Here is a 14,293-nt window from a genome sequence, read left to right as displayed (position 1 = left end):
TCAGGCACTAAAAGACAATGAACTACTCACACACAGTGAGATCTGTAGGGAAGAGTCCGGATTTTGCTGGTGACATGGTAGCAGCGGCAGTAGAGGCTGAGCAGGAGTTTGAAGACCAGTACAGCAAAAATTATTACTGATCAGTTAAAATACTTCCTGTGCAACACTAGCCATCCCACTTCACTCTTCTGTACTTACTCTATTAAGCCTCCCAGCTCCTTCTTAGTATACTGCTGTTTTAAAAACACTTTGGATATTAGCTGCTTTGCAGTAGAAGAGCAAAGTGTTATGTTCAGCTGTAAATGAACATGGTTACCATGAAGACTGCAGTCTCTCTCCATCCTTAAGGACGTGCTATGACCAAGTTTGTTCCACTGTGAGAGCACGGCAGAGTGCATATAGCTCACTGCCCTGCACTGTGGGGTCAGATTTAAACTCTCCGTGATTTACTTCATTTGTTATTGGAACTTGAGATACAGTAATTTGTGGTAGCAACCAAACTAGCAGTTATGGATTCCAGTTTTCACTCATTCTGACTGGTACCTTCCTTCTTTTCTTTCTTTCTTCATCGTGTACCATTGAACACTATTTACTCAGCTGTGGCCTGGCGACAGGAAGGAGCAATGTGGTCGTGCACCAAAACTGCCCTTGTTTATTCCAAGCAGCTCTTGGCAGACAACATGGTACACGGGCAAATGTAATTTTCTGCATGGTCTTCACTGACCTTGCTGTAGGGAACAGGAAAACAGCCATCCCAGTAAACTGTAGGCACTTCCTCAGGTCTGTGGTGATCCCCCTTCCTGTGTCTGAGAAATTTATATGATTTATTGGTCAGGCGCCTGGGGTGTCCACAGGCTGAGTTGTGTTACGGCCTCAAAGTGTCTGCCTGTACACTTCAGCGACTGATTTGGTGCTGTTTCGCTAGGCATAAGAAGCAAAGGGTTTCTTTCTTCAGAGAAGGAACTTCTCTGCACCACTTCAGCTTTGTGTGCAGTTCCCATCTAACTAGACCATTTGCTCAAAGACTGAAACTGTAATTGATGCCACTTTTGTTGACAATTAATCCTCTGATGTGCTGGCTGGAGAGGATCTCTGCTACCCTTTCCCAAAGTCTTTTTGAGTAGACTTCTGCTTTTGCTCTATGTTGTTTTGTGATGGAGGAGTAAGGATGACTTGGTATGAAAAGGGAGGAGAAAAAGACAGGGTAAATTATAATAAGTTTTAAAAGTATGTTATTTCCAGCAAGTGAGAGGTCTCTATGCCTCAAAACTAATGCTTGCTTAGGGCCCAGTTACCCTCTCAAGCTGCTTTTGTCTAGCAACCTGATAGGGACTGCCAACAAAGTGCAACTTTCTCGGGAAACCTCATCCTTCAAAGGAACCTTGAACTCCTTCACCTTCAAGGGGAGAAAAGAGGAGGTTAAGATTCAGAATAAATGAAAAGGGGCTTCACAGGTAGAAGTGGGCAGATTATCCTTCTAGAGGCTGTCTGTTCTGAATGCAGGAGGGATGCTTTATACACTGCTGGACACTGCACTGTGAAAATCTAAAGGGGATCAAAGCAGAGCATATGACTGGACTAGGGAGGGAGGGATGTAGAGTGTAAGATAAACTTGAACAGACTTTAAAAATAAATATAGTTATCAGTTAAATATATTGAATAAGATAGAGTATGAAGAAAGGGTTATTATAATGATCTGTTGACAAATGAAAGGAAAAAATAGTGGAGAGCTAAAAAAAAGGTATAAGGATGCATAAATAAGAATTAGAACTTAATAAAACAGAAAACGTAAATTGGGTATTGCATAAAGCTTCCAAATGGTGTGACTCCTTCAGACTAACATGTAGACTTTTTAGACAAAGATCAGAAGTTTAATGCCCAGCATTATTCAAAGCTAGAGTTAGAAAGCCTTAAAGAGTAGCTGTAAGAGGTCCATACTGTCCTCTTCAGTTATCAGAAAGTGTCTGTTTCAGAAGAGCCTTTTTACGCCCAACTTCTCTGTTTTCTTGCTTCCTATGCTGAGCCTGTTGAAGATGATTTTATGAAACTTGCATGTACCTTACATGATCAGATAGTTTTCTTAAGAACTTAGGACCAAAATCTCTATTGCTATAAATGACTGTTGATCTAAAACAATAACAGAAGAAAATTTGCTTTCCTCTATGTAGGGTCATGAAAGAAAAAGAGTGAGCTGAAAAATCGGTTAAAAATATGTGTCTTCCTGCTCATGATAACTGGGACTTTTTCAATAATATCCTTTTGCAGTTATGCATAAAACTCTCCTTGATGACATTCAAAGAACTGATTAGCTAACACGACAGGAGAAAATCCCATCATTCCACTGGATACCATCATTAACCCAAGCTCAGATATACACTGACTGAAGGACCAAGGTAGTATCTGCAACAGACAGCAGCCTCTGATTTGTGTGTTAGTAAGAAATGAGAATACAAACCAGTTACACTGCCCTCCGTATTCTCACAGACATCTGTAATTTCAGTGCAGGTACAGAGATTTAATTCAGCTCAGCATTCGGGTTTTGTAAGAAGATTCTGATGAATTTATCCCTACAGTACAATAGGTTGCACAAATCCCTGCAGTGGTATTGTAGTTCTGCACAGGCTGGGACTTCCTTGTGTTACAGCCGATTTCTGAGTGCAGAGTTGGCTCTTCCAGACAGCGCTAAGTCACCTTGTCATAGCATGACCCTAAACCTAAAGTGCTTAATTCAATAATTCAATAGAAAGTCGTCCCAAGAGCAGTGCAAAGTACAGTATTCTAGAGAGTGCCTATAATGGATGTCAAAGACTCTGACAACAGTGTTTCACAGCTGTAGGGTTTCCTGAATGGAACAGAAAAATAGTATCTCTCTCCTCTCTTTCCTCCACTTCCCTGGCTAAGAATGTAGGTAAAGGAAAAAGTCTATAATTTGATTTTTATTACAGTTCTTCTGCAGTATTTCTTCAGTCAGCCTTGAAAATATTAATTTGTCTGGTTTGGATGTCGCAGTGATATATTGTGTACCTGTCTCTTGAAACATCTGACAAAGGCATAGCATTTTCTCTTTCTCTCACTTTTGCTGAACTGCCAGGCTTAGAGATGTTGTGGAGATATGGAGAAATGGTGGCTATCATATGGGACAAGGTTAATTATTTGGATGGGAGCCTAAGAAAGGCTAAGATATGTCTGTGGCAAAAGAACTTATACTCTGTGCATCAGTCCTAATGCCTGTGCCCTTTGGATCCCCTCTCTGACTACTGCTTGGCTCTACTTCCACCCCTGGCTCTTTCTACCATAGTTTGCATTCTTCTGTATATAGAAGTACTGCAAAATTGCTGCTAGTCTTCTTAACTCCAGTCCACAGCCTTTTGGACCATGAACATACAATCATGTAGGGCTTTTTGACATCAGTATGTTTCCATTCCCTTGAGATCCTATAAGCTTCACTAAGAGTCACCTCTTTTAGACTCCTTGTGCTGAACCACAGATGCCTTTCTTGACCAGGCTTTCACAAAGCTGCTCTCTAAAACATGAGTAATTTGATTGGTTTTCTTGTGGTTTCTGGATCTTCATTCTGTGCTTCCTATAATACAGTGACCAGATTTGTACACATTATTCCAAACGAGACCATCCAGCTGCCTCACTGAATGCCAAAGTAATAACGTCTGTGGTTTATACTCTGTAGCCTTCCATACACAACCCAAAAACCTTGTTTGCCTTTGTTACTGCTGCCAGATGTTCTGTGGATGGTTTTCAGGCGTATTGTGGTGAATGTCACCATGCCAGTGAATTTCAGCAAATTTAAGCAGCTTTGAAATTATTCCTTTTTCCACATGGTTATATTCAAGTCAAACCAAACTGTGTTCTCACTTGAAACTGCCCTGTTTTGGTTACCTCTTTTTCACACTGAATCAGTACCTGTTACCAGTTTCTCTGCAGAAGCCTCTTCAGTATGATTTCCCCTTTATTGTGCTTCTTTCTGGTTGTCTTTGCTGGAAACTCTATCTGAAGCGCCCAGTCTAGGGAGCAGTTATATTGTCATTAGTACCCAGTCTACTTAAATTGAGAGTAGAAGGGAATATGAGGTTTTTTTTTCCTAGAGAGGAAGCAAGGGGAGGGAACAGCCTGCAAAAGAATTACGATGTTCTCTCCTTTCTTTTCCTGCAGATTTGCTGACAGCACAGGAATACCACTGCCTGCTGCAGCTGCTCTGCCCTGACTTCCCAATGGAACTCACTCAGAAAGCAGCAAGGTGAGTTCTCATCCTGTCTTTTAAGACAAGATCAGTCCTACACACATGGACTCAGGAACTAGATCTGTGGGTAAAGGTATGTACAGAGAACTTCAGCTTTTAAGATTTTGGGGAAAAGAGATACCATGTTTTGAGGTTAAGAACAGGGTGTTTTTCTAGCAATGAGAAAGCGTGTATATTTAAGGTATAGAGGGACTGAAATATCAGTGCAGAATGCTGCTGCTGGCTCTACATTCAGAAGATGGGTTGCATATAAAAGAATGTCAGCCAATGTGTTTTTAACTGACATGATTTTAAACTCCATTCAAATACTGTTTACCATCTTTATAGTGCGTTCCCCCTTGCCCCAGCTTCCTACAGTTGATCCCATTTAAAAGGTACTAACCTCTGAACGATTGCCAGTGTTTTAAAGTACGTTAGCTAAGAACATGGTAGCTAATCTGTTTGAAATTTGATTTTAATCTAGACAAGGCCTAAAGCAGATAGATGGCTCAGGGCACTGATAATGTGATATTGGAACTTTTTACTGATAGTGCTTGCTGGTTCCAGTCCAGCCCAGGCAGTTGATTATTAACTATCTGATAGTGAAAATGTAATAAGCTATATGCATCTTTTGGGGTGGGGGGTCAGTTCAGATCTCAGTAGGAGTGTGTGCACACACATAAACATATATACAATCACAGCAAGGTTACTGAATAAATGCTCTCATTCCTAGCCATCTCAGCAGAGGGGACATGGAAATTTAACTTTTTTCATGGACCTAGACATGACATTTGGAAACAGGATCCAGACATGTGATCAGGATATTAGCTGCTGCCTACGTTGTTCATGGCCTAAATAATGAAAAGGTCCTCATTTTCTATTTGGCATTCTGCTATCTTTCTTAAGTGTCAGAGTCTCATGAAAATTATATTAAGAAAGGAAAGTGAAAAAGAGGAGTGTTATCCATCTTCTGGTACTTCCACTTGGCTGATTCTCTGGATTCTTCCCTAGCTCCTACGTGCTGCTATCTGAATTGAGCTGCAGTTAAAGCTGTGTTGGTTCAATTAAAACTAAAAGTTGAGCGCTGCTTTTCCCTCTAGCTCATCAGTGGGCCGTTGGGGCTCCACAGAGTACAGTTGCTTGGCCTCCAGTGCCAGACTAAGAAAGAATGCTAACCCTGTAGTGAGGATTTATCTGCCGCTTCCTTTCATGGAGGCACACAAGCACCAGTCCCGTGCGCTGGTGTGTATTTCATAGGGTTCCAGCTGAGCTGAGCAGGAATTTGTGATGGTGCATGAAAAGAGACTTCAGTATGTCTACACATTATGATGTTTGCATCAAGGAATTTAATCCACAGGGCTGTTGTAAACTAGAGGCCCCATTCAGGGGCCTGCCGCACTGTTGTGCGTGTGCCGTAGAGACAGACAAGCCGGCTTTGGGAGCAGGTGTTGGAGAGAAATGGGATCTCTTTCAGAGGCACCCAGGCTCAGGTGGGGATGACCTCACTCCTACTTTGGGTGGCTAGAGATTTACTTACACATTGCTATTATTCTGTTACAAGCTAATCTAGTTGAACAATTTTAATAAAACTTGTCATATCTCTAAATCATCTTTCTCTTTCCTTCCAACTGTTGTTCACTCTCTTGTTCTTTTTCTGGTCTACACTTCCCATTGTCCTCCTTGGTCTCTGTCAGTTAGAAAGGTGAACTCTGCAGACTGAGTTCTTGCAAAGCATGAGTGTCACATGAACCTACTGACATTGTTCCTCCTTCAGTCTGCACACCCCCAAAGGTTTTGTTGCTAATTTGCTTGGGAAAGGAATTAAATAAAGTAGCGGCAGGAGTAGCCACAGCATTCACCGATACAGCCAGGACCTGTGTAATTATTGGCGCTTTTGGGAAGAGAGCAGTCGTAGTTGTAGTCTCAGTGCTGCATGACTGAGATGATCTCACAGCATGGTGCATTCCACTCATCCAGGAGCTGTTGCTACGCACTGATAACAAACACTAGGAGTAAGATCAGGAAATGTCAGAGCAGAAGAACAGAGGCTACAACAATACAGGTTTTATTCACGTGACACCGGAGAGCTCCATTTTTCTGTTCCTGGTTCTACACAAATGCAGAAGTCATGCCCAAAAAAGAACCAGGCTATCTGTGTCTGTGAGATTTCTTGGATTTTTTTTTTTCTTCAAAGGATTATAGCCATTAGCAGATTGAAGATTTTAACCTACAGAGATACCTTTGATCTTCAGAGACACCTTTTGGGATTCTTCTGGTTTGATGCCATGATTTCAAGATCTGTACCTGAGCACTGACTTTTCTCTTGTAATAGAAACACAAGGAACTCGCTGCCCACATTTGAGTAGTGAGAGTTCAGAACTCCTACGCTGTTTTACAAGGTATGGGAGCTCATGTTGCACTGATCGGTACGAATGGAAGTGGGGGGCTTGCAAGTCTGCACTCCTGTTGTTAAAAGATTGCTTAAGAGTGCAGATCTTGCCCTTTTTGTGTGTTCTGCTTATTTTTGCCACCATGTATCAGTAAACAAACCAAGTCCCTGAAGGCTTGTTTGAGCCACGCTGGCCTTAAGATAGATTATGTCAGTTAGCCTTTAATCTTGGCATAGAACAGTAAAAGTCCTTTCAACTTGCCTGGTCCAGAGTTTGTCCTGGGGACAGCCTGTCTAGTCTGGGTTTCTGAGATTTTAACCACAATCAGTAGATCATAAAGCTTCCCCATTGGCACAGCAGCAAGGCTTTCCTGCCAGCCAAACCCACTAAAACCCTGAAAGACCACTGCACCCTTTAACAGAGTCCCTCCAGTGTAGGCATCTTTCTTCAGTCTTTTCCAAAGTTTCTCTTTGATTTTCATTATTAATTGAGTGCTGACTACTAACTTTGTAAATAAGTCTGTGCCCCTGAGGGCTTAAAGTCTAATTTGGACAAGAAAGAATGAATAAAGCATCCCTTGAAATATCAGCTACCTGATTAACTCTTTTGATTTGCAGTTCAGACTGTCAGATTTTGTCCTCAACTTTGGTGGTGCTGTCTGGGTTGCAGTCCATGGCTAGGATTCTCTCCTTGCCAGATATTTCAGGGAAGAGGTGCAGATATGTTGCATATGATGCTCTCCCAGCTTCCCTGACTGCTCAGTCAGCTGGCTATGTGGGGAAATAGCCAGCTGCAGTCAATCTCCTCGTAAATGATTGTATTGGATTTAAAGACTTCTCAACATTTCCGGAGTTCAGACTCCTGGGCCAAGTGGAGTCAGTAACCCAGCACCAGAGTGCACCTGCTTCTATTTAGACACTCCTCCATCACATGTGTGCTGTACAGTCTTCCTTAGAGGCTCCTTGCTGTATTTAACAGCAAAAAATGTCCAGCAAATTCTCAGACCTCTGCCTACTTCTTCATACTCTCCTCTAAGAGACTGGGACTTGGTGCTGCAGAGCACAGCCATTGACCATAGCATTAGATTTAAGTGAAATTAGTTGATTCTCATGAAGGTGATGCAATATTGTCTCTCTGCATAACAGATACATAAAAAAAAACCTCTTCAGTGTTGTTCTCCTGCATCTCCAGGATGGAGAAATGCACTGGCAAAACCTTCAGAGCTTGTGCTTTGAGGGTATCTGGGAGACAGACAATCATTTCAAAGGAGGGAGTGCCACTCGTCAGCAATGTGGCCCATTGCATTTCCAGTGCTTAAATAGTGGTTGGAAATGCCATTGGCTGATCTGTATTGCCTGAGAGATGAAGATGCTCTGCCTGCCAGCTTCAAAGCTGTTTCCTTGATGTGGCCACTGACAATCTCAGTAACATGCTTATTAGTGAGAATTAAGAACTGAAGCTACTGCTTCTTTAGACAGGAGGAGGAGGCTTCTGGAACATAATAAATAAATCAGAAGCACTTAGACATCTTCAAAGGGTTTTGTTTTAAACACTGGCTTTTCTCCTGGGGACCCTCTTAGCCCCAGTCTTTCTTCTTTGACATGATTAATTCAGGCTGCTCTACATGTTTGATTTTGCCACAGTGAACAGAACTGGTGTGAGTGGCAGGGAAGTCTTGCAAGATCCCATAACTCTTCTAGGTCAGCCTCCCACACAGCTCCCTGGAGTCTTTTACATAAGACAGAACAGTGTTTCCCCAGCAACGTGTTTAGAGCATTGATGCTGCAGGAGTTGGTCCATGGATTGCATTTGGCCCCAGATTCAAAAGGCTCCTACTGGATAGCCCGTACTTTGGCTATAATGAACTGGTAATCCTTCTCTTATCACATGATGTGCCAAATACCAACCGGACGGGGTCAGTAGACCTGCGCACGGTTGAAGTACCAACTACCTTTCTTTAGCATCGTCCAAATACTCTGTTTTTTTCCCATCAAAGTGGAGCATTTCCTTCTGTTTTCCAGTCTGGGCTGTCATTGATCAGCCCAAGTTTGATTTTCACCACTTCAGATACTGACCTTTTCATCCTTATGTAGTGGCAGTGACCAGAGCATTGCTTTTGTTTTCAGTATATGAACACTTTTGCCCTAACTTAACTCTGAAATTCAGAGTTTTTTCCTGAAAAGAGGAGTTGGACTTTGCTATTGCTTATACTTCGTCTTTATGGCCTGTGGGTGATAGTTTCCATTCTCATGAAGTATGCTTCAAAATAGGGATGCATGTAGCTCCCTACGTGCACCTGAGGCTTAGCAGAGAGAAAGAAGACATTGTCCCTGGCCTAAGAAGTCTTATTTTCTGTGAAATTTGACCTGAGAGCCAAATGATAGACCTGATAGATATGAAAAGAGACTGATTCATTCATCAGGAAGGGAAGATAGGATATTCACAGTGTGTAATCAGAAAGCTGCTTGTTGGTGCAACGTTACTTCCTGTGTAGTGGAGTTTGTTTGAGTATAGATTGGGAATTAGTAACAGTTGTTATCCTGATGAATCGGAAAATATCCTGGTTTGATGAACTCTGGTATAAAGAGGAATAGCATAAGTCTCATTCTGTTTACACCAGTTTACTACCCGTGTAACTCTCTTGTCTGTGGCACAGTTAACTCTTTGTATAGCCATGTGAACCAGCCTTGCAGTTTTTATGCCAGTGTTGGTTCCATTGTGTCTGCCAGGCTTTGAATGCCTGACATCCATGTCATGCTGCTCTGTTCACACTGTAGCTAACGTGTGTGATAGCACTGACATTCAGGATCTTCTCCCTCCTGCAGGTCCTTTTGCTGCCTTCTTTTGATATTAGGGTGTCCCCATCCATGCAGCAGTGGGTGTTCCTATTCCTCTCTCCTAACTTCTTTTCCTGGGCCAGGCCACCAGCAATCCTGAGTTGCACATAGCTCCCTAGCCGCACTTTCTTTAGATCTGGGCTTCCTGGTTACAGACTTTAGTTCTTTTGTACATGCTAAACTGTTTTTCTTTCTTATCCTAGGATTGTGCTGATGGATGATGCTATGGATTGCCTGATGTCTTTTTCCGATTTCCTCTTTGCTTTCCAGATCCAGTTCTATTACTCAGGTAAATGCTGGGAAGCTGCTGAATTCACCCACTAGTATAGCATTGCAACTTTACTTCCCAATCCCTGCACTTCTTTGAACCTTGTACGGATATGGTTTTTCACAGAAAATATATAGATAATGGAATCTACTGTTGACAAGAGATTAGGAGGCTTCATAAGGTGGTTCCAAATATTTGTGAATAACTAGATACCTGTATCTGTTATGGCTTATGCATGTATTTGTCTTAAGGCTAAGACATAAATTTCCAGCTTTATCTAGAGTATGTTAGCACCTCACAATTAACTTCTACTAGGAACATTTTTTTTTCCTTTCCTTAAAATAGTATTTCTGCCTCTAAAGTATTGGTCCCTGCTGGAGACAGGATAAGAAAAGCCCACCAGCTAGTGCCTTGAAAGGAAAAGGAACTGGACAAATGGTTACAGTTCTTCCCCCTAATACTCACCCAACTATGAGCTGGTTTTCAGCTCAAAGAGTTTCTGAACGGGGTATAGTTTCCATGGGTTTAGGAACCCTCAGTGGATTCCTCTCCCAATAACTTCTCCAGCATCCCCTTGAAATCACATAAACTTGTAACCTCCACAACACCTTTTGGCAAGTTGCACAGGTCTGCCGCCTGTCCCATGAAGAACCACTGCATTTGTTTGATTTGAGAGCTCCTAGTTGGAACAGAAAGTGAGCAGTTAATCCCCACCTACCCTCTTCATATTATTGGTTATTTATCATATTCTACCTGTCTCCCCCAGTTTTACCTAGATGGGGTACTTCTTTTAAAAATCTTGACAGGGAAAGTACAAATTAAACAATATTAGTTTGTGTGTGTGTATTTACATATGCTCACCCACACATATACATCTGCAAAAAAACCCCAGGTATTTTTAAATTAAAGTTCAGGGGATAAAGAGGAGAAACTTGGATGAGCATTCAGGTGTTTGTTCTGTGCAGGGAGACTACTTTAAAATACATTGGCCCATTTGTCCTAGCCCCCCTAAAATGTGGTTAGGGAAAGGCAGTCTCATTCAGAGAACTGCTTAAGTGGGGAAAAAGAGGGGGAAGCATTTACTTTTTCAAAGTTAGATATACTGCCAAGCACTGGGGACTGTTGGCGTGCCACTTACTCGCCTCCCAGCAGAGAGCACTTCCTAAAGACAACACAAGCTCCTGGATTTCTGTCCACTCTGATGGACATAGCTCACAGTTGGCCTTGATGAGGCAAAAGGGGCCAGGTTTGAATACCAGGAGACACTGGCTAGAAGCTGTGGTGGAGCATAGTCTGTGGTCAGAGGGCAGACTTGGGTGGCCTGCTGATCTGATCCAACCGGTCAGTTCCCATCTTTCTAGCAGTTAAGAGTCAGCTGCTATCCCTAATGCAAAAATCTCTTATTCTCAGTACTTCTCTGTATATACTTCCCCTGTACCTCCCCTGTGCATATCACAATGTTATCCATGACAATTCATCAAAGAAAAACAGTGCAAAATGGTGATTGTGGGTTGGACAGAGCCATGCTTGTAGTGCCTTTAGCTGGGAACAGAAAATCTGTTTGGAAAGTTTTTGTCTGATATAACAAATATTTCCAGTGAGCTGCAGAACCTCAGTACAGCCTCAGGGCCTGCTGACATCCTGCCTTTCCTCTCCACCCGCCTCACGCACAGCATTACACTTCCATGCACTCTGGACTCCAGTGCCACTGGAGTCCTCACAAGCCCGTCCTTGTGTACACACACTCAAACATGCCACCCCTGTCCCGCTCACCCAGGCACAACGCACACACGCAGCCTGTCATACGCTCTCCCACCAACCCACACACATGCAAACCACTCCAAATGGAATCTAGATTTGTAAACTGCTGACCACATCCATAAACAATCATTTAAAATTAGACTCTTGCAGTAAACAGTGGGTAGTAAGAGGAGTCTGGGGAGAGGCTTTCTGCCAATTCTAGCCCTGACCTGCCCTGGCCTTTCCTCTAGATCCCGTGTTATATTTACTTTGGAGGAGCAGAGAGACAAGCTGGGATGCAGCCTGGAGCCCTGACTAGCTTGTTCCCTTTCCTCCTGTTGCAGTTCCATATACTTTGTTCCCAACTTGGATGGGAGTGGCAAGAGATGGGGAAGGGAAAACTTTTTAGACTTTGCAAACTAGTTTTGTGTTCGATGTTAGTTTTCATGGTCCACTGTTTTATCCATGTGCTAGCTAGCCTCTGATCCCTTGAGAAGAATCTTGTTCAACAGAGTGGCCTCTCATCATCATCCTGACAGGAGGAAGCCAGCAATTTATATTAAAGTGGCTGTTTGTGCCTGCATAAAAATCTGGTCTGAATACGCAGGATGCCATAGTGTTGTTCTTATTTCCTATTGGTGCTATGTACAACACAGAACACAGGGAATTACAGTTTAATCCCAGGTCTGGTAGGTTAGGAGGATGCTTTGCTGGTTATAGCCTGGAGTTTTAAGTCACTTTCTGTTTTTTCAGAGTTCCTGGAAAGCGTGGCTGCCATTTACCAAGATCTACTGGCTGGTAAGAATCCAAATACTGTGATTGTGCCAACATCATCCTCTGGGCAACATCGGCAGCGCCAGCCCCCAAATGACTGCAGCCCACTTGATGGGGTAGAGGCATCTCTCTTCTACCAGTGCCTGGAGTCCCTGTGCGACAGATCAAAATACAGGTATGGATGGAGTCCAAAACACAGATTTGAAGGCTGTGTCTCTGGAGACCCTTTGTAAGGTTGGAGCTGTGAAGAAACACAAGACTTTGAATAAGCTGTAACTCCCAGATAGATCTCGCTGGAGAAGTACGAAGGGAGAGATCAGAGGCAAACCGCTTTAACTAAAGGAGAGAAACAATTTAATGGACCTAAGGAATATGGGTTTTGAGATGATTCTTGAAGTAATGGATTGATTTGAGTCTCTGCTTTCCTTCTCACTTCTGCATTGACACTTTCATCAAGGAGAGGTCCACCTACCATCATGAGTCAACTAGAGGAGATAAACAAATGCAGTTGTGTTCTTGAGTGTTGAAGCATAGGAAAGGCCCACTGAGGTGGATGGAGTTTGAAGCCTTAGTACTAGATCACACTGCTAGTCTGTGCCTGAGCCTGTGAGAGAGCTGGTCTCCGGTCACAGATCCCAGGCATCAGCAGGGGATGGAGCAATAGCAGACTTTATTGTATAGCTTTGCATAGTCTCTTGCAGGTAGCAAGCACATGCCCTGCTAGAAGGTCATGGGCTACCTCCACAAAAAGACTCAAGACACAAGTTCCACATGATTCCTTCTTTAGGTGCCTGGATCCCAATTTGTAATCCACAAAATTACTGCTGAACTGCTGTCTAGCACTATAGACATCAAAGCACAGAGATGCCAGGTGGTTTGGTTCTTTTAAATAACAAAAGCTCAACAATCCCTGTATGTCCTGAGAGCTTCAGCTGGGAAGGATATTGTGAGCCCATCTGGTAGGTCAGGCTCTGCACACCACTGAGCCATTACCAGCCTTTCATCCAGTAGCTCAGGAGTCAGCCAGGCTTTGGTAACCGCCTTTGCCTGAGGGATCACCAGCCCACACCCACATCTCCCAGGGGTGCCCCAGCACCACAAAGTGTTCAACACTTCCTCTTTATGAGGCAGTTTTATTTTGCATTAAATCCTTTAAGGACTATTAGGCAAGAGCAAGAATCACTGTGATGATATTGCTTAGAAGTCGGGCCAGGGGTTAAGGTGAGTGTAGAAGAAGAGGACGTGTAAATTTAGTTCCCACCTAAATGTTGTTTTCTGACATATTTAGTCTATCATTGGAGAGGTTTTCCTGCCTCTTGGATGACTATCACTGATAAAAGGGGTGATAACAACGTAACAACCCTCATGAAAGTTTATTGTCTTCTAAAACAAATTATTTCCCACTTGGTTTTTGAAAGAATATGCTAAGATTTGGGGTATGTATGTCTCTGAGTGAATCTAGGCTTTTCTCTCTGTCCTTGGAATGGAGGTAGGTAAGACTGCTCCTAAGGATGTACTCCAGCTCAGACGTTTTGCCTAGCAAATGAAGAGCAGATGCAATGCTAAATAAGCAAGCTGGTGGCTATTTGTTTTAAACTGAGCCAGGGCAACTTGACAGTGTTAGAACTGGGAAAAAGGGCTTATTCTCCAGTTTGAGATGGGTCTTCAGGGGGGAAAAAAAAGGTTATAATTTAAAAGACAAGATGACCTCTTTGTCTCTCTTTTCCTAGCTGTCCACCATCTGCTCTTGTGAAAGAGATGCTGAGTAGCGCACAGAGACTGACCTTCTATGGATTCCTTATGGCACTTGCAAAGGATCAGGGAATCAACAGAGCCCTAGGTAAGACTCCTGTGAGAGGTACAGCTGTAGAGTTTCTGTCATTGTGCATTACTGTGGAATTTCCTCTGTAATTATCCCACAGAATTTACACCACCAGGAAGAGAATGAGGGAAAGTTTTTAATCTCTTTGTTGAAGGATTAAACATTAAAAACATAACACTGCACCTTGCTGTCTGCTTGAAGCTGTGGAGTTTCATAGAATCATAGAAT

General features: G+C 42.8%; 1 protein-coding gene across 1 annotated transcript in view; it reads left to right on the top strand.

Annotated features, from left to right (window-relative positions):
- LOC104462111 (chromosome unknown open reading frame, human C11orf49) overlaps window positions 1-14,083 on the top strand; it is a gene marked incomplete at its 3' end in the record, with an annotated part of 68,224 nt that extends 54,141 nt beyond the window's left edge. Inside the window, exons 4-7 of the mRNA XM_010073940.1 lie at window positions 4,168-4,252; window positions 9,665-9,750; window positions 12,223-12,418; window positions 13,974-14,083. Coding sequence (XP_010072242.1) covers window positions 4,168-4,252; window positions 9,665-9,750; window positions 12,223-12,418; window positions 13,974-14,083 — 477 coding nt within the window. The remainder of the gene's footprint in view (window positions 1-4,167; window positions 4,253-9,664; window positions 9,751-12,222; window positions 12,419-13,973) is intronic.
- Between the last annotated feature and the right edge of the window lie 210 nt (window positions 14,084-14,293).

The sequence above is a fragment of the Pterocles gutturalis genome, unplaced genomic scaffold, assembly GCF_000699245.1.
Source record: "Pterocles gutturalis isolate BGI_N339 unplaced genomic scaffold, ASM69924v1 scaffold27641, whole genome shotgun sequence".
NCBI classification, from domain to species: domain Eukaryota; kingdom Metazoa; phylum Chordata; class Aves; order Pterocliformes; family Pteroclidae; genus Pterocles; species Pterocles gutturalis.
This window is presented reverse-complemented; position numbering and strand designations above follow the sequence as displayed.